This window comes from Pongo pygmaeus, chromosome 22 (genome assembly GCF_028885625.2).
Source record: "Pongo pygmaeus isolate AG05252 chromosome 22, NHGRI_mPonPyg2-v2.0_pri, whole genome shotgun sequence".
In the NCBI taxonomy this organism is placed as follows: Eukaryota; Metazoa; Chordata; class Mammalia; order Primates; family Hominidae; genus Pongo; species Pongo pygmaeus.
Window position 1 is genome coordinate 52,904,490 of NC_072395.2, and position 26,111 is coordinate 52,930,600.

Below are 26,111 nucleotides of genomic sequence, written 5' to 3' on the forward strand. Positions count from 1 at the left end.
TCTGTACTTCTTTCTCAGCCCCACTGATTCTTGGCGCAGTTTCATCTTGCTACTCAGGATTCAGTGCTGTTCCTCTGCAAACGTCACTCTCGAGATGGGTTCAGATCTCTTGTCTCCTGCCTACAGAGCAAGTACACCTCAGCTGTTTCCTCCTCATCCCCCTCATCCTTGTCCTCCTCCTCCTCCTTCTTCTTCTCTTCCTCCCTATCTCTCTTCTAGGATCCTCTGAGTATAAGGTGAGGAAGTTGGCAAGAAAGTGCAAGTGCCCTCCGAGTGACTGGGTGAGATGACAATCTGCTTTGCTGTGTATTGTGGTCTTGGTGGCTGACGCTGGCCTTTGGTGCTCTTCCTAAGCTGGAAATCCAAGGGTCTGTCATTGGTGGACACCCATATGGTTCTTTGGAGACCGTGTGGAGATCTCCACCTCCTTAACTCCCACTATAGGAAGTCATGCCCTCAGCTTCTTGCTTCATGCCTAAAAGACCCCTCTTGACTGGGTATCCACATGCCAGGACAAGCTTTGGTATTCACTCAATCCACAGGGAACTCCTGGATTCTTGCAACATCTCATGAGGAGGTTCAGGCTGCTTTGGGGTGCCCAGTCTTGAAGACCTCTCCCTGGTCTTTGTGGAGGAGGAGTGATGCTTTACCCCACTTTTCCTCTACTCTGAGGAGAGCCATGGGGAGCAGCAGACAGAGCAGTAGGGTGGGGCTAGTGGTACCTCAGAGGGAGAGAGGATTATGGAAGAATCTTCTGATTGGCTACAGGGAGTCATTCTACCAAGGACCCCATGGCTTCTAACTTCCTCATCAGGCTTGAATTGAAACACACCAGCTACCTAAATTTCCTGCTCAGAGAAATCCAGTAAGGCTGAAAAGACTGATGCTTTTCTCCTTTTACAGAAGAGAAAACATCCCAGCCTATGTCACCCCTCCATTTCACATTTCTCCCTCACACACGTGGTCCTTGAGCATCTAGATCTTTCCTCCATCATCCAAATCAGTCCTCCTTTTGATACTGAGATAACTATGTCCTCGAAGGCTCCTATGGTTACCTTGGCCTTATCTTTCTTCCTGAATGCATAATTCAGCACTAAATTTAATCTGTTTTGTCTTATTACGTATGTGGAGTCTATTCATCTCACTTCTCTAATCAGATGATACAGTTTTAAAAGTGGGAATCATATTTTCCAGGACTTATAGTTGCCTCTTTATTGAGTAGAAAATGCCGAACATTTGATAGAGTGTTCTTTATTGAGTAGAAAATGCTCTTTATTGAATAGAAAATGCTGAACATTTGATTGGAAGGGGCAGCTCAAACTAGTGGTAGAAGTTTGAGTTATTCTGATCTTTCTCTGAGTCCTTCTTTATTAGGAAACTGTGATGTGCTTGAAAAGATCCATAATTGATAGATGCTCCCCTTTTCCCTTATTTAATTTTATGTACAAATGTATGACCTTGGGCAGACTGAACCAAGTGGGGGCCCCATTCACAGGCTCTGATGGAGGAGACATCCCGGTTCCACCTATTCTGAGATCCAGAAACTTAACAGCGGATGGTGGGTGACCTCTCCTGTTCAGCTCCCTTCCCAGTCTCCCTAGAAGGGGCCTCTCCACAGTGCCTTACAGAGGTAACCAACGAAAAGTTTGAGAAGAATCAAAATCATGCTAGGGAAGATGTATACATAGCTGGCTAGGCAGGAGACTTTGACTATAATATGTGCTTAAGAAACCAATATTCCTATGTACCATAAGAATAGCCTGGTTCTGGTACTGAGTGCAAATCCATTTCCCCCTAAGAGTTGGGGCCACTGAAGAGACCCTGTCTCTGCCCTCTTCTTTCCACTGGTGTGGTTCTGCGGTGTCCTTTTCTTTCTGGCCATTCACTGACTGCATTGGATGGACAACCACTTGTGTTCTGGCTGATTTAAAAATGGTAAGCCAGTCTCCAGCAATTATTCCTCAAAGTACTGACTCTGAAATATAGAAAGCTGTTCAAGAATTGTACTCCTAGCTTCATTTGTGCTGAGGCAGAGGTCCCTTAAAGTAACTCAGAGGTGCTGTTTTCTTCCAATGTGACTTCCGCGTAAGTCTCACTGCCACTCCTGACCTCTCCTCCCCAGGAATGGCTCTTGTTTCCTCCTGATTATTTCAGTGGCTGGGTTGGTTCTAGAATCCACTCTGGTTTTTGAGTGGACGAAAGCAGAAACTGCAGTCAGTGAGACATGGGTTCTGACCTCCACTTGGCTGCCCATTGGAGGTATGTGACTTTGGCTGACTCACCTGCACTCGCCGTATCTTCATGATGACTTCTGCCTCTGATCTTTTTCATCTGTAGAGAGCAGAATATGGATGTTAAACTATCAAAGGTCCCGCGCTTGCAGCAGCCCAAGAATGGGGTTGAGGACACGGACTGTTGTTGCTGCCAAAGGGCTTTGTGTCCACTTATGCTGGCTTACATTTGTATAACACACCAAAAATCATGTTGCTTCAGATGCAAATATCCAAATATTGATGCCAATGATGAGGAAGCCTGACATCTGATCATACAGTATATTTATATCTACCATGAACTGGGTTGTTTTTCATTTTACTTTTTTTTTTTTTTTTGAGAGAATGTCATAAGGTTTCCATGAAGGCATTCTGGTTGACATCTATGAACTTATAACGCCCCCTCACTTGAGTTTGAGGAAGGAACAAGGATGTGGGATCCTGGCGAGCCCTCCTTAAATTCAAGAGGCCAGGAGCCCTGCCTCCGGTGAATCTGGTGTGGTGTACAAAGGTAGTATCTTGAATGCAGAGGACAAAGAAGAGTGGTTAGGAGAAGAAGCAGAAGGCACGCCAGCTTTGTAAGAGATAGTAATCAATCCAAGACCCAAAATAAATAGGAAAAAAAAAGTAAAAACATTTTTAAAAATTCTCATTAAACTGAAGGCATTTGGGTCAAGTAAGTCTAAGTCTTTCACAAATTGTTCATTTGGGCCTAAACCCAAGAGCACCCTTTGGCTGAAAATATCAACTTGAAGAGTTACTTGAAAATTATGAAACATTAGCAGTGAAACTTAATTAAAAATAGCCATTGCTTACCATGTGAGAGGACTTCCTGCTTAACGGGGACACGGTAGAGGATGTTTAAATTGTTTACAGCATAAAATTTGCTTTAATCCTAATGAGAAAACTCAAAAACGTTCAGAAAAATAACTAAAAAAGAAAAAGACTTAATGGCCTCACAGGGCTTGGGCCCATGAATAGCCTCTTCTGCAAGGAGCAACTGGTCACCCCAAGAAGCAATAAACCCTCTTGAAGTGAAGAGAGGGGCAGCATTTCCAATGTTTATCAGCCTGAAATTTTTGTTGGTATGAACGTCCTTTCTGTTAACCCTGGGGCTCTCTGTTAAGCAGGTGTCTTTTTTTTGTTGTTGTTCTTCTTTATCAAGCTGTTGATTCTCTTTGAGGCTGAGGAGGTTCCCATGAGTTTGTAACTCCACCTGACCCCAGCTTGTTAATTCCTACAATACAGACCCTGGGAAATGCTCCCTCATTAAACAATACCCTGATAACTCCTAAGGGCCCTACACAGCAGCACAGCGTATTTTAGGTAAGTTAACCTTTGCTTTGCCATGGATCCCAGAGCACAGCTTCTCATCTGCCGAAGGTGCAGGCTGGGTGCTCAAAGCCTTGCATGGTCAGCCCTGGGAAATGCGTGGTGATGGAATCCAAGCCATGGAGTCCCACGCCTGGCTCAGCCACTCATGAGCAGCATAGGTGAAGTTATGACAGCTCTCCAGCTCTGTGCCACTGTTTCAGCATCTGTAAAATGAAGATTGCTGTTTCATAAGGATATTGGGAAGATCACATGAGATAATGTCTGGGAAGGGCTTTCTAGGTTCCTGGCATGTGATAAGGACTCAATCAATGTGCAGTTGCTTTTTTATCACTGTTTTCATTCCACAAAACTATACTGAGCCCCTACTGTTTACCAGGCACTGGGCTAGACCAGTGGGGGTGCCAAAATGAATAGATGAACCCATTGGACCCAGAAGCTCCATCTGGTAAGAGGGGAGACAAGTAGAGTAGTCAGAGAGCTCAGGTTGACCCTGGCTTTGACGGAGGTTTCCCAGGGTACTGAGGAGCATCTGTCCCAGATGTGGGCTCAGGGGGTGACACCTGAAGGGACATTCTGAAGACTGGGTAGGAGTTAGGCATAGCAAAGTGTTCCCAATAAAGGGAAGCCCTCGAGCAAAAGCTCAGAGGCGTGGAGAGCCATGGTGAGTTCTGGAGTTACTGCTGCAAGGCGCTGGGGAGTTGAGTCTGTGTAGTATGAACAGTGAGACCAGGGGACCCTGAGTGCCATGTCCTGGGGCAACAGGAAGTCACCAAAAATGTCAGTGGAGGACTTATGTGATCAGATTCCCATTTCAGGAGAATGGAGTTTCCAGGAATACAAAGGAGGGGATGGAGGGAGAAGGACTGGAGTCCAAGGGGCTGGATGGGAGAACGTCGCATTGAGAGAAGGAGCACCTGGCCCTAGCAATGGCTGCAGAGATGGACAAGAAAACACAGAAACAAGCGGTGGTTGAGACACAGAGTAGACAGCATTTGCAAGCAAGGATGGTGGGAGCTGAGGCGTCTGGAGGGGAGAAGGGCATTGAGACATGTTAGAATCTGGCAGGTGGTACAAGGTGAAGCCTGCTCATCTTGCAAGAGCAGCCCCTGAGACAGTGATAAGGAGTTCTGGGTGCTTCAGACTCCAGCTTTTGTACTTCATAAGTCCATGACCTTGGGCAAGTGGTTATTTGCAAGTCTTAGATTCCTCACTCGTAAAATGGGGGTAGTAACACCTTCCTTGGGGGCTGTGGTGCACATCAAACAAAGGACTGTGTGCACTGAACACAGAGCCTGGAGCCTAAGGCGTGGTCAGGGGGCCCAAGTCAAAAGCATGTCATCAGAAGTGTCATTATATCGTTTCAGGACACGAACATTGCCAGGGGCCAGTCAATATCAACTGCATGGTGATTTGAGGTTTAATTAATTGCAGTTGTGATCTCCATAAAAATGGGTCCTTTGCTTTGCACACAGGAAAAGGATTTGAATGAATCCCAAGTGGGTTACTATTATGTGCAAGCTACAGAAATAGTCAACATGCAAGTGACACAGATAAGGCACAGTCTCTTTCCCTTGGGGAGCTGAGAGCTGGTGAGCAGGCTGAGTGTCAGCAGAGGGTCTAGGTTTCAGGCTCACATCACTGCCCCCTTCTACTGCCATCGTCTCAGGAAACTTTCCCACGTTCCCTGAGTAGTGTTCTCCACCTGGAAGAGGGGGATTATCATGCTTGCTTTCTGCCTGTTGGGAGAATTAGAGGAGATACAGGGCAAGGCCTGGCCCGTCATGGTTTAATTATCATTATTAGGGGAAATAAAATGTAATCACAAATGGTTATTATCTAGCCCAAAGTGAAAAGTGCCATTAGAGAAGGATCAGGAAGTTCAGAGGAGAAAGGGGTCATATTCAGCTGAGACAATCAGGAAATGGAACTTCCACTGAATGTGGAAGAAAGGCAGGGATTGTGGTGGCTTCACAGGTTGACTTGGCTATGCTGGAGTTACATTTTCCAGAATTCCGCTCCCCTTGGAGGGTGGGTTGGAGGTGGGCCACAGGGCATTTGCAGGAGGTTTTGAAGGTAAAGGAGAAGCAACAGCTGTGTTCCTTCAGCCCTTGGGGACCAATGCACAGGGCTGGGCTCTGAAACTGCCTGCGCACTTTGTCCTCACCTGTGGCTCATCTGGCTGCTCAGCCTCCAGCTCCTGCTGAATGACCACTCTCTTCTCCAACTCCTGGGCTGCAGGCAGACTCAGCCTCATGACAAGGAAAGCCAGCTTCTCCTGCAGAACCCCCAGCCCTGTCACTGAAGTTGAGGCCTAGAAGTGTGAGAGACTAGGGTATGAGGCCTAAAGCTACAGCCCAATATTATGTGTGTGCCTTCACATCTGGGGAACCCAGCCTAACAGCAAATTCCCCATCCCACGGTGCTCCTGCAGAGAAGGTGTCCTGGCTAAGCCACTCTCTCTAACACCAGGGCCAGGCACAGTGCCTGCTATTGTTGGTAGGGGCCTCTGTTCTCTGCAGGAACCACCTCCTCCTGCAGAAGCCAAGGGGCACCCCATTCTCTTGATACCACAGAGCCTGCCTCCCTTAGACTTTTCTTGTTCACTCAGCTCCTGGGTGCAACCCCTGTGTGGCACTGAATGATATATGGTGTCCTCCTCCCAACCTGTCAATTTCACCTGTTCGGTGTTGGGGCGTTCTGTGTTTGACCAGGCTCAAAATCCTGGGCAGGGAATCCCTCCTTTGCCTACAAGGTGAAGAGGTGATGTTCAGAAGACAGCCCCCTGCCAGGTTCCAGTCTGTTCTGGATTCTGGCTCCTGCCTCTGATCTCACTCTCTCCCACTTCAAGTCCCTCCCCTCTTCCTCACTGCCTCCCTGTGGACTTTAAATGCCAGCACCAGACACAAAGACGACAGCCTTGCAGAGACCATTTAACTAGCTTCCATCATTATGTGGCATCAAATCCCCATAATCATATCATAAGGGATCAAATCCCATATCATAAGGGATTTATTATAAGGGAATGTGACCTCACACAGGGATGGAAGCTGGTTAAACAGTCAAGGATGGAAGCCGGTTAAATAGTCTCTCTCCGTCTCTTGATCTCTATCACTCTGATGGTTTTGTTGCTCAGATCTAACCCTGATTTTTGTAGACTCTAACTGGTCAATCAGGCTGAAGGAATAACAGGATCTGAAAAATCTAAAGATGGTGAAGAAAAAGGCTGCTTCTGTGACAGGTGGGAATTTCTCAATCCACCACCTTTGGTGTGCTAGAAATGTGACTGACTTTCTCTCTGGAGGCCCCTTTCTTGCAAGGAGCAGAAATAGAGTCTCCCTAATTCACAGGAAGCACAACGACTATTCAGATTCCTCTCCCACCACCTTCACTTCAGAGGGGACACATTCCTTCCAGGGACTGACATGGCGGCATCTCAGTCTCAGTAGGGGAGAGATGGGTTTTCCTTGGCCTAGGTAGGCATTGGCCTCCTCTACAATGAGTGTTGTCCCATTGGCACTTATTGGTTCCACTGGCCAGTCCACCCTACCCAAGGATGGTGTCCCCTCCTCCATTGTCTGCTGCCATATTTGATTCCTCTCTACTCTATTATGGGTTGGCAGGGGCGGGGGCCCACTGTGAGCCTTCCTCGTGCCCTTGGCCTCAGCCTCCTGAGCAGACACCTGTTCCTACTTGTCTTGGTGCCCACGGTAGCCGGAGGCAAAGGGCACTCAGGACCCCTTAACTCTAGGATTGTCAAACAACGACAATCCCCTTGGGGCCAGTCATTGGTTAGGTTCACGGTTCCTTCTGAGAAACCCCATATGCACTTCATTCTTTTCATTTCCCATGCTCTCTCTTTTTGCCTGAAGAGAGTATTTTTCCTTAGAAGAAGCAAGTAGTTAAAAAATATTTTCTTCTTTTCTTTGGCCTAGAGCTTAACAAAAGACAAAACTCAGACAATGAAGAACTTGATATCTTCCTTCTTTCTTTCCTGCTGACTTGATGACTCTGCTTTGGAGCAGTGGGGGCCTCGAGGTCGCAGTGGAGAAAGCCATGGGCCAGCGGGAGGTGAAAGGGAGCCAAAGGTGGGAGAGGGCTCGAGGGAAGAGGCCATGGATAAAGGGAACACCTTTTACACAGAGGTCGGGGGAAGATGGCCTTAGGAAAAGCCATTTGATTTGATATTTGAGAGATGTTTGGTGACCTTCACGAGCATATTTTTGGGAGAATGCCAGAAAGAAAATAAGGTTGTAAAGAGTAAGGAGGTCAGTGAAGACTGTAAGGATAGGAAATGTGGAAAAGCTCAGTATCAGTCACTTACTCTTATGGGATCCTAGTAAATAAAGGGGGAGACAGATGATGGAAACTTTAGGGCATATAGGGAACATTTAGGTCCAAGCAGGGTGGAGGAAAGATATTTTTAGGATGAGGGAGACTTGGGTATCATGGTTGACAGAAGAGAAAGAGCGGGAGTGCAGGAGAGACCAAACATGTATAGTGAAAATGCTCAACCTCTTATGGAATCTTGGCTACATTTCTGCTAGCCTGGTGACCCTGGAAAAGATAATAAACCTCTCAGAGCCTCATATTCTTAATATATGTAACTTTTAGAGATGGCAAGCCTAAGTCAAAGTCTAGTTTTGTAATGTTATACCATCAATATAACAACAATCATGCATAATGTGCCTCTACTTCCATAAATATGGAACACATATATGGTGCTTACTATGTGTCAGGCCTTGTTCTCCATATTTAATGCATATGAACTCACTGAATTGCATGCAGTTAACATCTACTAACTCGATTCTCAAAGCAACCTTAGGAGCCCAATTTTTAAATGATCCCTGTCTTACAAATGAGGCAACTGAGGCACAGAGGGGTTAAATAACTCTCCCAAGAACACAGAGAAGGCAATTGACAAGGAAATGGGCTTGATAACCTATGCTCTTAACCACTGTACAACACTGTCTCATGTTGAATGAGCTTTCAGGATAAAAACTGATTATTGGTTGATAGATTGGCTGAGCAGAGAAAGATGAAGGAAATTGGTGGTAAACAATCACAAAGAAGGAATAAAAGTGTAGATCATTAGACCAAGTGAAAGGATTGACCTGTGAAGAGCAAAGAACAAGGCCAGGGGAAAATACAGAGGTGCTGGGTAACAGCAATGCTGTTTGAGCCCCTGGATCCAGCTGCTCCTGAAGCTGATAAAATCTATTTTCAGAACTTTGGTTAAGCCAACAAATTTTCTCTCTTGCTGAAACCAAGATGGGCTGGGTGTCCACTCACTTGCATCTGAAAGATGATTCACTAATATGCTCATCTATTTTGAAGTCTGGTAGCAGAGAAGAGAGGTGGCATAGGCTAGCAATTCATGATGGTACCAGCCTCTGGCTACCTCCTTGTATTAGTTTCCCAGGGCTGCCACAGGAAGTGACCCCAACTGTGTGGCTTAAATCAGCAGACATTTATTCTCTTATAGTTGTGGAGGTCAGAAGTCTGAAATCAAGGTGTTAGGTCAGCAGAGCCATGCTCCCTCCGAAGGCTGTAGGTGAGAATAATTCCTTGTGTCTTCCTGACTTCCAATGTTGCCATGAATCCTTGGTGTTCCTTGGCTTGCAGATGCATTGCCATCTTCCCTGCTTGTCAGTCTGTGTTTTCCTTCTTCTTATAAAGACAACAGTTTTATTGAGTTAGGGCCCACCCTAGTTGAAAACAACCTTGTCTTTATTTGGTGGCAACTGCGAAGAGCCTATTTCCAGGTCACATTCGCAGGTACTGGAGTTAGGGCTTCAACATGTCTTTTTGGGAGGCTCTCATGTCTATTGTACATGGCCGTGCATGGCAGAGAATCATTTTGCTGTTTTCCCCTTGTTCCCTCTACCTTCCACCGGCATTCGGGCAGCTTTCTATCTCCCAGCTCTCAAGGGAAGGAATGATCATGTCTAGGATAAAGGCCAGATTTTTGATTTTTGAGTTTCAAAGCAGGCTCTTGAAATTCACTCTACAGATTACAGTCTAAAAACTAAAGGATATAGATGAACAAGTGCTGGAGTTTGTTGAGACACAAAAGGATTTGTGGGTTTCAGCAAGAAAGCTCAGAGGCCTGAACACAGAAAGCATAAAATAAGCCAGAAAGCTGGGGGCACACAAAGTAAGATGCAAATGCAGTGATACGGTTTGGCTCTGTCCACACCCAAGTCTCATCTTGAATTATAGCTCCCATAATTCCCACATGTGGGAGGGACCCAGTGGGAGATAATTGAATCATGGGGGTGGGTCTTTCCTGTGCTATTCTCATGATAGTGAATAAGTCTCATGAGATCTGATGGTTTTATACAGGGGAGTTTCCCTGCACAAGCTCTCTTCTCCTGTCTGCTGCCATATGAGACATGCCTTTCACCTTCCACCATAATTGTGAGGCCTCCCCAGCCACGTGAAACTGTAAGTCAATTAAACCTCTTTCTTTTGTAAATGGCCAACTCTCAGCTACGTCTTTATCAGCAGCGTGAAAGAGAACTAATACACGCAGCTATTTACTTGGGAAGAAAAAGGGAGTTCAACCGGCAAGGGGCTCTGGAGGCAATGAGGCCAGAACTGAGCTTGCTGGGGGGAGTCTGAGAAGACCCCTTCCACCCACCATGCTTTCTGCCTCCTCCCAGAGTGAAGACTCTAATGAGAAGGAGTCACAAAGAGAGGTTTGAGGAGCTCCGTAAGGAAGCCTGCGAGCACTGCAAACCCCTTAAGATGGGGCCAGAGCTCATGGCCCTGGGTAGCCAAAACCACAGCTGGGGGAAGCAACCAGCCAGAGAGGCCACTGGGTCCTGCACATCCTAGGGAGGAGCAGGCTTCCAAAGTGGACCTTGTGCCTGGAAGGTCAGTGTGGAATTCAGGTGCCACGGCAGACACCACGGACTTCAGCCATGACTGTCAACCAAGAATTCTCAAAGACCATGAGGGGTGACTTCACTGAGGCAGAGGTAACTGCAAGAGCTGTAGGCAGCCCTTGTGCCAGGCACCCTGTCCTAAACTGCATGTAAGTTCTCTCCCCTGCTTCCCCCAGAACGTAGAATGCTGAAGAGATAAGGAGAAGAGAAAGGACAGGAGGGAGTGCTGCATTTGGAAAAACCTGGACAAGCAGTACTCTGTAGTGATTGCTACAAGGATTGCTTCCATGTGGGTGTACTGTATTTTACACTTTCATATGCCACTAGAGTCCAGCAGAATTGTTTCCTTTACTTACTGAAGTATTACTGAATATAATCTGGCTATGGCCAAGCATGGTGGCTCACGCCTGTAATGCCAGCACTTTGGGAGGCCAAGGCGGGTGAATCACTTGAGGTCAGGAGTTCGAGACCAGCTTGGCCAACATGGAGAAACCCCATCTGTACTAAAAATACAAAATTAGCTGGGTGTGGTGGTGTACTCCTGTAGTCCCAGCTACTTGGGAGGCTGAGGCAGGAGATTTACTTGAACTCAGGAGGCAGAGGTTGCAGTGAGATGAGATGGTGCCACTGCACTCCAGCCTGGGCAACCGAGCTAGACTCTGACTCAAATAATAATAATAATAATATTAATAATTTGGCTCTTGCAAAAGATATAACATTTGAGAAACTCAAACTTGCTTTTATTACTTATTATTAAGTCTAATACATAAGAAATAAATGGGAGCATGTAGCAACAGCAACAAAGACTATTTAAACATGTTTCTTTTAGGCTGATAACAGAACAGTTTCATTTGAAGCTTAAGATGTAAATGCTGCCATTTATACATATTGGTAGAAATCCTTTAGAAGTTGGCTTTAATTAGCTGCTCTTCTCTTTTCTCCTCCTCATTCTTAAATAGATGTCAATATAATTAACTTTATTAACGAAGCTGGTTAAAATGAGCTGAAGACATGGTATCAGATCGGCAAAGAACTGCACAATTAAGCATTTGAACATGAGTAAACACACGCATATATGCTGTTGGGCTAGGAATTGATTTCAGGATACATGGGCTGTTACCCAACCAAAAGTGCCTTGGGAATGTGCCTTATGCTGATATATACAAATATAACAGAATGACCCTTTTCAGCCCAAATGTTGAGACAGTGCTTGGGATGACTGAGTGGGATGTTGGCTGAGACATTCTCCATGGGCAGGTGTTACTAAGCATGCATGGTCTTATGTAAGTAGATTAAAAGAATGGCTAATTATCATCATTAATGTTTATTGGAGAACTTGTTATGTGCCAGGCACTATTCTAAGCCCTTTAGATGTCTTAACTCATTTGATAACTCAAAATATCCCTAAATCGAGTGAGTTACTGTTATTTCTCATGCCTTAAAGATAAGAACATTGAGCCATGGTTAGTACCTCGTCCACGGTCAGAAGCTTATCTGTGGTGCAGCACGGTTCTGAACTCAACCTCTGGCTCCAGATCCCACACTCTTAAGTACTGCATTTTAAGTTCCCTTCAGGGTTGATGCACATGGGGAAGTCAGTGAAAAAGTCTTGAGATGGTTAAAGAAAAGCAAATAAGCCCTCTTTGGGCTGTTGCGTGAAATCTCAGGATTAACTGCTTGATGAAAATATCCTGGTGTGATGTGTGTTCAGGGTCTCAGAGTGGCTTCCATCTGTACGACAGGAAGGCTCAAATGAAGCTCATTCTCTCAAATTTATTATTTTTAGTCCAAAGATAAGCTTCTGTTAACTTTGTGTGCAATGCAATTTATTTTTGGCCCTCTTTTGAAATATTGTGCTCAGCTCAAGTCAACAAGCTCTTGCCCCAGGTGTTAGAAACATGGGCCACATCCTAGCAGGAAGCTGGGAGCATGAATCAGCCACAAAGAAGGGCATCACAAAGGAACCTTAAAAGGAGGCCAAACTCAAATTTCTGGAAATGTGTTAAAGGTTCCACATATATTCTGAGATCTATAAATGTCTCATCTCCTATCTTTGAAAGCCCTTACTGCTAGTCCAAATGTAAATCCTCATTAGGTTATAAACCCTGAAAGGATTTTGTCATCAAAGATAGTGCTAAAATTAGATGCTTCCTGGCTGAGCCCATCCTGCTTGCTTGCAGAAGCCAAATTATTTCCCCCTGTGTGAATTCAAAGCCCTGACGGATTCACCTCTCCCTCCAGGCTGTCAATCCAGTTGAAAAAGTCATTTGCTGAGTACCTGGGTATCAGTGTCCTCTCAGGTCGTCCTCTGCAGGAGGGCTCACAAGGGAAGATTTGAACCCAGAGCAAGCCTGTTCTGACTGCTGTGGGATCCAGAAGCAGTGGCTATCATGCTGCTTCCCACTTCCGTCCCCTTGGCTCCTGGGCAGCTGCAGAGCAGACTCAGGCTGGCTCATGTCTCCTTGAAAGCGTAGCAGAGACTTTTGCATTTCAGGAAGATTTGATCTTATACTTTCTCCTTTACTTTTGGCCAAGATTTACTTGCACTATGCATTGAGAAGCTCAGATAGTATTCAGTAAGCATCGCCCTAGATAAATCTCTTATTTTTTATTTTTTATTTATTTATTTATTTATTTTTTGGGATGGAGTTTCACTCTTGTTGCCCAGGCTGGAGTGCAATGGTGCAATCTTGGCTCACTGCAACCTCCACCTCCCAGGTTCAAGCAAGTCTCCTGCCTCAACCTTCCGAGTAGTTGTGACTACAAGTGCCCACCACCATGCCCGGCCAATTTTTGTATTTTTAGTAGAGATGGGGTTTTCCCATGTTGCCAAGGCTGGTCTCAAACTCCTGACCTCAAGTGATTAACGTGCCTTGGCCTCCCAAAGTGCTAAGATTACAGGCATGAGCCACCACACCTGGCCCCTAGAGAAACTTAACGGGGGAAAATAAGGAAGGAGATATTCACATTTACAGTGTCATCTACTCTTATTCATTCATTCATCTACTTATTTATTTATTGTCAAATATTTATTGAACATCGAATGTATACTAGGCACTAGGATAGGTACACAGATAGAATAAAGGATAAGAACTTGCATTAGGTAGAGCTCCCCAGAAATAGAACTCGAGATGTGAATTTATATGCAGTGATTTATTAAAGTGTTATCAAGATAAATCAGAAAAAGGGTAGAGGAGGAAAGGTTGGAAAAATTCAGACTGTGTTCCATCTTGAGGCCAGGAAGCTGGGTTTCCATACACCTGCAATTGTCAGTCAGTCTGAGTGCTATGGTAATGCCATCTATTGCAATACAGATTCAGGAAGAGGGGATCCAGGAGCAGTGGGGTCACATGTAGTTATGAGTGTTGATTAGGTTGAGTTTGAGCTTTACATGGGATGGGCAAGCAGAGGTGTCTGGAGGCTACTGAATGTGGACTGGAAGCTCAGAGAAGTTCAGGCTGAAGATTTAAATTTAGGAATCACCAGAATATAGATGGTAACTAAAGCTGTGATTGAAGACGAAATGCTAACATTGCCCAGGGTGAGTAATGCACAGGACTGAGGTTGCAACTCTGGGAACATACACCTTTGAAGGTACTTTGGAGAAAGAGGACCTTGCTGGGGCCGGGCGCGATGGCTCACGCCTGTAATCCCAGCACTTTGGGAGGCCGAGGCGGGCGGATCACGAGGTCAGGAGATTGAGACCATCCTGGCTAACACGGTGAAACCCCGTCTCTACTAAAAATACAAAAAATTAGCCAGGCGTGGTGGCGGGCGGCTGTAGTCCCAGCTACTCGGGAGGCTGAGGCAGGAGAATGGCGTGAACCCGGGAGGCGGAGTCTACAGTGAGCCGAGATCGTGCCACCACACTCCAGCCTGCTGGGCGACGGAGTGAGACTCTGTCAAAACAAGAAAAAAAAAAAAAAAAGAAAGAGGAACTTGCTAATGGCTCACGCCTGTAGTCCCAACACTTTGGGAGGCCGAAGTGGGTGGATCACGAGGTCAAGAGATGAGGACCATCCTGGCTAACATGGTGAAACCCCATCTCTACTAAAAATACACAAATTAGCTGGGTGTGGTGGTGCTCACCTGCAATCCCAACTACTCGGGGGGCTGAGGCAGGAGGATCGCTTGAACCCGGGAGGCAGAGGTTGCAGTGAGCCAAGATTGCGCCATTGCATTCCAGCCTGAGTGACAAGAGTGAGACTCCATCTCAAAAAAAAAAAAAAAATGGAAGAGAGATCTGAGGTGATGCGCTGTTTTACCTCAAGACCCTTCAGAGAGTCCCCACCAGCAACACGGCTCTCACTGAATATAGATAGCCCCTTGATCTTGGACTTCTCAGACTCTATAACTTTGAGAAATAAATTCCTTTTCTTCATAAACCAGTTTCAGGTATTCTGTTATGAGCAACAGAAGATGGACTAAGACTGAAGGGGAGACATAGGACAGTGTCTCCAGTGAGTTCAGGGAAAGTGGGGGGCATTTTTATTGATGGGGGAGACTTGAATGTCTTCACACATGGGTATGAGATGAGATCCAGGTGTAGAAGGGAGGGTGAGAGTTTTGTAAATTTGTGAGCAGCTGGGATCCAGAGTGTGGATGGAGGGAGGAGTTATGGATGGGAAGACGCAGGGTTAGGAAGGAGGTGGCTGTGAAGAGTTTGGTGGTGCGGGCAGAACAGGGAAGATACACCACGGCCTTTGATGTCAGGGGTGTCTGTCTGCTGAGAGTGAGGGAAGGAGATGGGATGGGCATTTGGGAAGGTCCCTAAGGGTTTGCCTGGGTTGGCATCAGATGTGCTGGCTCCCCAGGAGCCTCAGCTGGCTCAGCTCTGGTCACCTGGTTCACATTTCCAAGGATGAGAAATGTGAGGTGCCTGCTGCCCGGTGTACTACGGCAGGAGCAGGGCCTGGGGAGAGGGAGGGACTGGGCACACGCCCCCTACGGAGAGACCCTCTGACTTTTTACCAATGACGGCAACAACAGAAAGCAGTTTTCTGCTGACTCTCACGCAGAGGCCACCACCATGAATTTAGAAATCTACTCAAGAGGATGTTCAGGTAGAGCTTTGCCTAAAGAGAGGTTTTTATTTAGAAGGACCTGAGGGAAGGTGCATCTTTTCAACAGCAGCATGTGAGAATTTGTGCAACACACATGTAGTATCTGAAACCTACAAATAATCAGGTTGGTCTTTTAAACTTCCTTTTCCCTCTAGGATAAAATGCAAACACAACAATAATTAGGTGAGTTTAGGAGTTTATTAAAAGGATAAAAGTCTGCCTTATACACTGAGTTCATAGACATGGAGAACCTCTCTTTTTACGTTCCACGACACATCTATGCACACTGACTTTCATGTCACATCCTTCTTAAACATTCACCAATTCACCACTTTGGGCTGATACCTGTGCAGGGTGCTAGGAGTACAAAAAATAAATGGAAGGCAGCCTCAACTTACCCCCCACCACACACTTTTAAGGAGCTCAAATGTTTGCCCAGTGAGGTTGGTACTGAGAAAGGTCATCTCCTTGTTGGGCAAGCAGGACTTTAGAGTCCTCCTGGTCCACTCAGGTCTGTTTACTGATGTCCAACAAAATGGCCTTTTGTGAGACCTCCTGGCTTGTTACTGAGGAACTGGTGCTTGGACTAAGCCTCTCAGTACAGTGTTCTTCCTATTAGGCCACGTCCCTTGCTCACCCCAAATTTTCCTGTGATCCTAGGTCATTGAATAAAACCAATTTTTACATGCTGCAGAATGGACACGCAAACACATCTAAGAATGGACCTTGACCAAGATGGACATCAGAAGCTTTTCCAGTTACTTCCACAGCAACAAGAATGTCCCCTTCCCAGGTGCTCTATAACTCCTTTTGGAAGCATCTTCATTATTCTTGACTCCATGCAAAGAACTCCCAGTCCTCTTCCTGGAAACGTCAGCACCTTGGTGTTGAGGGTAAACTTTTGCTACAGAAAACGTCAGCACCTTGGTGTTGAGGGTTAACTTTTGCTACAGAAGTGGACAGAATGCCATCTGCTAACTCGAAGATGATGAGAGACTTTCAAGAGATTCAACTGGAGAAGAGAAGTAGAAGTTTCAATGAGGAATGTTCTGTCATCACATGACTAAACAGAGGAATAGCCACAGGATTGGGTTGATACTAGATGGAGGTAAAATCAGTTCTAGTGGCTGTATCTTTCTCTGGCTGTTGCTTCACTTGGCATGTGCAGGGTGTATCTCTTAGAACTGTCATCAGTCACCTTCCTGGGCTGTGACAGAACCACCTCTCACCCTGGATGGGGAAACAGATGTTGAGGGTTGTTGGTGTGCTGCAGGCGTGTAGTGGATTTGTGTTCTACCAAGTGTGAGCAGTGGTTGCATGGATGACTGTGCTTCCACTCAGGGTGAGGGGCCTGGTTTTCTGTACCTGGGGGTTGAACCAGGATACCACACCATCAGTTTGCCATCTAGGAAGTTGTACCTTTATAAGACACTTACATTTTCGGCTCTAGAAACAGAAAGCATCTATTTAATACACTGCTAAAACATTTCTTCACAGAGTAGCAAGGGGACGTCCCCTTTATTTAGTGAGGTGGTCACCCTTAGGGGAACCTCAGAGAATGAAAGATTGAGGCAAACATTGAATTAATTAATTGCTTGAGAATAAAGCCCTTGCAGGCACACACAGCATGATAGGGAACGGCACCTCTCCTTTGGCTGTGACGCCCTCTGATGTCCAGTGGGCATGGTGACCCACCTAGGTTGCGGTCTGGTCCAGGACTGCCGTCCCCAAGGACCCTTGGAGCAAGGACCCTTGCCCCAGGTGCCACCACACACATGAATGTACGTGGCAGGTATTTTCTTCTCCATGGAAAGATGATCTCCTAGAGGCAGAGTCCAGCACTGTCTGGGTGATCCAGTGCTGAAGATGATAAACATTATCTTTTCTTCTTAGAGTGGGGTTGAAGTTTCTGGGACACAAAGGACTTTCTGGCTTTGTCAAGCTGGTCTTGAGAGATGAAACTGGCCCCCGTGCCAGGTGCTAAAAGTCACTTTTACCAAGTTTTCCATTTTTCTTTCTTTTTGATGGTGAGAGATTGAGAAGAGAGAGAAAGAAAAAAAAATACCATTCCCACCAAATTGCAAAAAGTTTGTGAGTCTAAGCTGTGACTTGTCCCTCTGGGGGGTGGGGGAGGGAGCTGGTGCTGCCCATGTCTAGTTTGTGCTTGTTGAGGATGGTAGAAAGCCTGGGATTTATACTTTTCTTGTGAGTTACCAAGTTGGCTTGTCTCAGTTTCATAGATGCTGGTAGAAGGCAGCATCAGAGATTGAGAATATCATTACTCAAGTTACAGCAATGAGCGTGAGAGCCATATTCTCACCAGCTACCCATCCCTGCAGGGCCCGTGGGGTGAGGCAGAGCAGTCCGGGTGGATGCTGTGTATGCGGTGGGTTTGTGTCATAGCTGAGGAGCTCTAAGCTTAGGAAACCCCAAACTTTTTTTTTTTCCAGTCGACAGATACTTGTAAGATGCCTATTGTGTGCCAGGGACTTTTCTAGGAACTATGGACACAAGTAAACAAAACAAAGAATTATATTCTTGTGAAGCTGACATCCTTGAGAGGAAAGAAAGACAACAAAGAATAACCATTATGAATAAATAAATTCTAGAGTAAGTTAGATGATAAGGGTATGGACAAGAGCTAAAGCAGATATTGGGGGCAGGAGTCCTGGGGAACTTGTGGCATTGAATAGGGTGCTCACGGAGGCCCTCATTGAAAAGATGAGCTTGGAACAAAGATGAAGGAGCTGAGGGAGGCTGCCCAGACCACCCAGATTCTAGGCAGAGACCAGCGAGGCTGTGACTCCTGATTGGCTGTGTTTCTAATGCCTAAGAAACTCTGGAAGGGGGCTGCTGGTACACTTGCCCAAATTTTGCCTCAGATGGAGACATTGTTTTTATTATCTAGGTCAGCCAACAAATCTGCCTTCTGCCCAGCAAGGAGACACTATCTCTATCTTCCAAGGCTATCTGCTATGCAAGCATCCTTGAAAAAACAGCACAGAACAGAAACCATCAAAGCCTCTGCCCAAGAGACATGCACAAATGCAATGACCCACGGGGGATGGTCTCGCCACAGGTACACCCACTCCCATGCTTGATGGCACTCGGGTGACCCAAGTTAGCATAAGGCCCATCCAGTCTTCAGTCCCTGCTTGCCAGGGGGTGAGGAGCTCAGCGAGGATCCTGTCCACAGTTGCCATCTGATCCTGCTGTAGCTCTGGCTTGTCAGTTCCACATATTCTTCAGGCTACTCAGTGAACCTGCCATCACAAGTCTCCTCCTCAAGCGAACAAACATCCCACAGCAAACAGACACAGCTTTTATGCAGGCCTGAAGATTCCTTCCTGGCTTAAACTCTTGTTAGGGATTACAACAGCTTGGTTTCCAAGACCTGCAGAAAATCTTTCCTTCACTGCAGACACACTCTGCTGCCTCTCATGCACCATTTTGGAATAATGGGTGGAGAAGCAACGTGGGCCTCGGGTGCCCTGGATATTAAACTGAGGATATTTAGTCTTTCCAGGTGCTCCTCAGAGAGCTGAGATACTCTCTACCACGTTTAGAAAGTTAAAAGAGGAGTTTTATGGACAAACTGTTAGGTTCCTTTGAACCTTTGGTGGGCAAGTGGCCTATAACACACTAGTCCTTTGGTTCCCAGTCTTATCCCAGTTCCAGAAGGCTGTGCGTCATTGCTGGAAATTGATTCATAGAGTTCCAGAGCTTCTCTAGAAGGCCTCAGCCATGTCCTTAAAAGTTGCATAAAACTTTTGGCATATGAGTGATTCAGGGATCCTGACACCAGACCAGAGGGACCTTTACTGAGTGGTGATCTCCTGCTTGTGTAAAGAGCAATTTAAGCAACAGTGTGTTTTCTGTGTCGTAAGATAGTATCAAGGGTCTCTGCAGCAAGGGCCCAAAGATGATGGGTGGAATTAAAGCTTATCCAGTGTAGCTGGTGACCAGCTTCATGTTATGGCACTGGTCCATCTTTTCCCATCTCAACTGTTCCACCTTCTTCTCTTCATAGGTAGACATGGTGGATGTGGATGCAAGATAGCAGTCATCAGGCAGATGTGAATGGCATGGAAACAACCAGGCTCCTGGAAACATTGTGAGTGTTGAGTCCTGCGTGGCTTACTGGCTGCGTATTAAGAGAAGGCCTTGCTTAATCCAGGAGGGTGGGCATTTTTCAGGCTGCCAGCCAGAAGGATGCTGAGGAGGAAACCCAGTTCACGGACCCAATAGCTATTGTCCATGTACCCTATAGATATTGACCAGAGGACAGAGAATTTATTTGAGTTTCACCATTCCAACACAGAATAATCTGTGTGCAGATTTGGGCTAATAGGATGACTTCCACAAAACAAATCAGACAGGTAGAGGTCTAGAGGAAGATTAATTATTATGACTGTCAATAACTGTTGTTTTAGTATACACTACCCTTTAATCTGCAGCCCCTGGAAGACCGTAGTAATAGGCCCCTATCTGAACTGGAAAGAGGTGATCTTTTGAGACAATTGTTTGTGTGTTAAACTGATTTTAATGAGTATTTTTAAGGCAGGAGTCTTGAAAGCAATCCATTCTAGAGGCAGACATAATGTAGAATTTTTTTATTTTTGTACAGGTAAACTTTTATGTTTGGGGGATATAGAAGTTTTAGGCTGATGAAAGATAGACTTTTAATTTTTTCCCCCAGAAAGTAGCATGTCTTTTGCATAAAAAAAAAGTCTGAGAGTATGCAAACAGTACACGTCAACATGGATTACATTCTGAAACCATGGATGCACACCTCACATTCATGAAGTCATCTAACACGAGCACCAGCAGGTGGTCTTGACATGGTCCCGGACCCGTTCTGAGTCACTGAATCTAAGCAGACAAATGGGCCCGCCTGGAAAATAAATAGAAGGAAGAAAGGATGGGAAAGGAGGAGGGAGGGAGGGAAGGAAAGACATTTCTGAATATGTTCCCAAGATGGTAATAACTGGCACCAGTCTATGTTGGTGGCCTTAATGGAAGCCTGTAGAGAATCTTCATCCTGGGAGACTGAGCAGCCACGGATATTTGGTCATGTTTTCTGGTTAATGCCAAATCTCTGACGCGAAGACCTGCTTATCTTTCCATTTGATGGAAGTCAGCCTGGAATAGAGTGTTGCAGCCAGGGGAGGATTACATCCTCTTTCAAAAGCAAACCGTGTGAGGGTTGTGGGCTAAAGAATGCAGTTCCGACTATTTATGAGTAAATTCTCTCCTAGGATGAGCCACATGGGAGATAAACTGAGGGAAAGGAAACTAAAAACTTAGATTTTAGAGGAACATCACTTTCCTCTGGTTACAGAGGATTGAGGCAATGTTTATTAAGATGGTCTATCGCAAATTTGGATACCAGGCATAGTGGAGATAGGAAAAGTCATGGAGGGTAGGACGCACGATCTTGCCCCTTGTCACGCAAGCTGGGGCTACATTTCAGACTCCAGAGCAAGGGGTTGGCAAATGTTTCCTGTAATGGGCCAGGTAATACCTATTGTAGGCTTCATGGGCTATACCATCTCTGTTGCAACTATTCAGCTCTACCATTGTGCCATGAAAGCAGCCATAGACAATAGCAAATAGTGCATGTGGCCTTGTTTCAATAAAACTTTATTTAAAAAACAGCAGGAGGCTGGATTTGGCCCAGAGGCCACAGTCAGTTGAACTCTGGCCATGGGCAGGCAAGGGGCAGAGCCTTGCGAGGGGCTTCGAATACTTGGGCTGGCCTCTGGTTGCGGTGGAGACGAGCCTGCATTTTGTCCTCTCCAGCTTGAGAGCAAGAGCTGCACCTTCTTTGTGCTTCCTGGAGATTCCTGAGAAGTTCAGGGTGTTAGTATCAACTCTGGTTTATTGAATTGGGCTCTGGGTTCAGGCCTGGTGTTTCCAAACAGAAGTGTCAATGGGAAGGAGGACCAGGCCATTGGTAGAAGACGAGAGAAGTAGACATGGAAATAAAGGCAGACAACCTTTTCTTTTTTATTTCGCTTAGACAAAATGCAAAGAGTGTCTCATTAAATTAAAAAAGAAACAAAAGAGAAAACCAAATTGATTCCCCCCACCCCTTCACTGACGGCGCTCATCCTAATTAACAACAAAAGACCAAATTGAGAACCCGGTTTCTAATGGGAAAGAAATGTGTGCAAACGTGACTGAAGTTTCCCCCTGCCCGCAAATCGGTGTTCCTTTTAAATTCACAAATAGGCTGATTTCCCCCCCGCTCTGTTTTCTTTCTTGCCTCTTGTGTGATAGAACTTTCAGTCAGAAGGTTTAATTAATCCCCCCATGCACTTTTGTAGAAAATCAGTAAAAATGCAATAGCCTGTGAAGATCATAAAACTGGACTTCTTTCCCAAAAAATCAGATGCCCAGGCGGATGGAGCTCACACTCAGACAGAAAAAAAGCAGGAGAGTCTTTGCACTGTCTGTGGTTTCAGTATTTTCTCTTTTTTTTTTTTTTAATATATTTTGGCAATTTTCTTTAATTATAAATATTGGAATTCCGTAAAAAAAAGGTAGCTTTGATTGAATTGTTTGAATTGTATTTACAACCGCTGTCCAGTCATGCTGTCTGTTATACCAGGGTGTAAGATTTTGCGTAAGGATTGTTTCCTTTCAAATGGCCCCGGGAGTCGAGCAGTGATTCTTGGGAGCTGCTCATTTTAGCTGCCTGTCCCAGCTCTGCTCCCTCCCGCTGAGGTAATGTGGCCACGGCCCCCGGCTGCCACGACTGTCCTTCTCTCGTGGAGGAGGCGGAGGAGGCGGCTTCCATCGGGATAGGCTCCAGGACGGTGGGGCGCTTCAGGGTCCGGCTTTTCTGAGGTTCCAAGCATGCTTGTCCTAAGCTCAGGTCCCTGCTGGTGCCTGGACCACCTCGGTTTAACAAAAAGTCCATTCTAAGGTATGGAGGCAAATGTATGAGGTCACCTAGAAGGAAAGACAGGGTAGTTAGTTGGTGTCTTCATTTGGTAAACACAGGCAGAATGCCCTGTGTGCACACGAGAGGCCATGGCGTGGTTTAGAGATGAGAATGCCGCTGCACACAGGCGCCTTTCTCAAGATCCTCCTTCAGCGCTCACCACAAAGACAGGTGGAATCGTCCTCCTACCTCTTCGCTGGGCGCGGGAGGAGCCCATTTTCCTACAGTACTTACTTGTATTAACTTACTTGTACAGAAATGGAGGAATGGAGGTAACAGAATCCTTCAACATACCATCGTTGAAAGAAAAACATATATCAAAGGCAACAGCGTCCACTGGGTACGAACGGTGATAGACCAAACCCCGCATGTGATTGGAAGTACGGGGAGAGCACAGGGTTTGAGGAGAGAGCCAGGGACACCAAGGGAAGATGGACAGCTGGCTCTCGTCTTGGCAATTCTATGAAACCTTGTGACCTTGGCCAGCCACTTAGTTGTGGGTCTTTATGATGGCTTTGGGTAAAGGGCCACAGCTTATGGCCTCCTTACCAGGCCCTGCCTACCTGCTAACTTCTGCATGGCTCTTCTGTTTCAGCCATGCTGTGTATAGAGATGACAGCAGCTTAGACCAGAGTTCTAGTGTTTCTACTTCCTGCTTATGGTCACTCTGGCTTCTGTGGTGCCATGTAAACATAACCTCAGGTCTCCTTCAAGAGCATCTGCTGGCTGGGCATGGTGGCTCATGCCTGTAATCCTAGAACTTCGGGAGTCTGAGGCGGGAGGATCACCTGAGGTCAGGAGTTCAAGACCAGCCAGGCCAACATGGCGAAACCTCCTCTCTACCAAAAATACAAAAACTAGCCAGGCATGATGGTGGGCGCCTGTAGTCCCAGTACTGGGGACGCTGAGGCAGGAGAATCGCTTGAACCCGGGAGGAGGAGGTTGCAGTGAGCTGAGATTATGCCACTGCACTCCAGCCTGGGTGACAGAGCAAGACTCAAACAAAACAAAACAAACAAACAAACAATAACCCCAAACCAAAACAAAAAAACCAAGAGCATCTGCTGCAGGCAGGGAGGCATCTGTTCTCTTGGATGCTGCAAGCCAATGACAAGCATGACAGGGCTTTCCTCATGGCTGTCCCTGCCCAGTGCAGGATCTCCCTAACAGGCATCCTTTGCTCAGGGATGCCCCATCAGCCTCACTGCAGCCTTCTCAGAGGTGCACCGCAGCCTGAGGTGCCTCCAACCAATCCCTCCTTCGCCTTCTCCTCTCACAGGTGTCAGACCTCTGTTATGGTCTCCAGATTCTCCTTGCCACCTCCTGCTTCCTTTTGCTTCCTTCTTCACAAGAATTTCCCCAGTAAATTCCTTGTGTGTCTAATCTGTCTTGATAGGCGCTTCTCAAAAACCTGAACTGACACAGCTTCTTTCACCATCAGCTACTGAAAGGTCACTCTGACCTCTCATTGCCAAATTCTCTGGTTTCCTCTTGGTCCTCTTCCTACCTGCATTCATGGCTCACTGTAGCCTCAAACTCCTGGGCTCAAGTAACCCTTCCACCTCAGCCTCCAGAGTAGCTAGGGCTACAGGTACATACCACCATGCCTGGCTAATTATTATTATTTTTAAAATATTTTGGAGACACAGGGTCTTGCTTGGTTTCCCAGGCTGGTCTCCAACTCTTGACCTCAAGCGATGCTCCTGCCTCAGCTTCTCAAAGCACTGGGATTACAGGCATGAGCCACCTGGCCTTGACTCCTTCTCATTCCCATCTTCAGGGCTCTGTTTCAAGGCTTTAATATATCCCATCACCTCCTTGCAAAGCATGAGTACAATTAGGGCCCAGCCACCAGGTCCACTTTGCAACCAACACTGCCTAACTTGCGCTGGACTGACGCTGGGTCTGAGTTTCTGCTGTTTTGGTACAGACAGTGTGCATTATCCAGCCCAGTGCTTCCCACTTTTCTGTCTTCGAGGAACAGGCAGACAAGGGGTATTTGTGCAGTACACTGGGATGAACCCAAGGAGCTGTTTCTGGCCACCTTGAGGTCTGAAGGACTCATCATCTTGGCACAGCTATAACTCATGACATACCAGGTGCAAAACTCTGTCTAGAGAATGGGCCGGTGGTGTGTGGTCCTGGAGCGAGGGCCCAGGGAAAAGGATGTGCAGGGAGAGAGATATGATGATGGTCTGAGCTCAGGAGCAGCTGTAGGATGTAAGAGAGGGAATTAAATTGTGAGATACAAAGGGGGCCCAAGGAAGACGGCTTCAGAGTCAATGACAAGTGGGAGTGGTGACAGAGGAGAAGGGGTTAGGGGTGACTCCTTCCCAGGCTCTAAGCTCAGGAAACTGTGTGGACAGTGAAATCACTAACTGTGAAAGGGTGTATAGGGGAAAGATCATACTTTGATGACAAAAGATGAAGGGTTTAGTTTCAGACCTGCTGAGTTTGATGCAGCTGGGGACATTCAAGACAAGATATCTAGTAGGTATTTTTCTCGTAGAAACGTAGCTCTAGGATCTGCTCATTTTCTGAATCTAAAGTAACTGAACATTCTTGTTTCTTTTGCTTCAAAATATTCCCTGCTTTCCTTATTTTACTGTATGCTAACAATAGTTAATTGAGCCTTCCTCATCCGGCCCCTTTGGGCCCATAGGCCCCGAAGGTGCAGGATGAGGGGATCTGAGACCACCCGAGCCAAGTGAGGGCTGCCATTAGCCAGCTGCCCTGCTAGTGGGGCAATGGAAGTGATATGTGTTTAGACAGTGTTTAAAGCCTGAACCTTAGGAAACGCCTTCAAGTTTACCCACAGAAAAAGAACAACCAGCATAAGAGAAGGAAAGGACTATTCAAGAGTATAAGAGAACTGGCCTGGAATCCCCGCCCACTTTGGGAGGCCAGGCAATCACCTGAGGTCAGGTGTTTGAGACCAGCCAGGCCAAAATGGGGAAACCCTGTCTCTACTAAAAATAGAAAAATCAGCTGGACGTGTTAGTACACGCCTGTAATCTCAGCTACTCAGGAGGCTGAGGCAGGAGAATCGTTTGAACCCGCGCATCGGTGGTTGCTGCACCATTGCACTCTAGCCTGGGCAACAAGGATGAAACTTCATCTCAAAAAAAAAAAAAAAAGAGTATAAGAGAACTAAAAATAAATATGACCAAGTCAAGCCCTAAAAATGCATTTTATACAATTTAAATGAGCATACAAATTTTCAAAATGTTATTACCCTTCTTGAAAATTTTTTTCCCCGAACAACAGTAGCCATGACCTTATTTTTGGGAAATCCACCAAATGATTTCTTTGTCATTGTGTTATTACATTGTTGCACCACTTGGTATTTATGATTCAAAATTCCATTTAGCTTTTTCAGGATGTCTTTATTCTATTAAGTGATGATGAGTAATTATATGATTTCACTGGGAACGGCAGCATGTAATTCACTAAATGGCCCCAGTGACACTGGACTGGGCTCACTGAAATTAAAGGCATTCTAATTCAACATCAGCTTCCTACTGTCAACTGGGTCCAAGGGAAGCTCAGCAATAAATACCTAGACAATAAATGGACCATAACATTCTTTTTTTTTTTTGAAATGGAG

At 46.1% G+C, this 26,111-nt stretch overlaps 1 protein-coding gene across 1 annotated transcript in view; it reads right to left on the reverse strand.

The window, feature by feature from the left end:
- Nucleotides 1-20,153: 20,153 nt before the first annotated feature.
- Nucleotides 20,154-26,111, reverse strand: part of DSCAM (DS cell adhesion molecule) — an 828,718-nt gene continuing 822,760 nt past the window's right edge. The window contains exon 33 of the mRNA XM_054468799.2: nt 20,154-22,512. Within this exon, the coding sequence (XP_054324774.1) occupies nt 22,160-22,512 (353 nt within the window). The 3' untranslated portion in view covers nt 20,154-22,159. The remainder of the gene's footprint in view (nt 22,513-26,111) is intronic.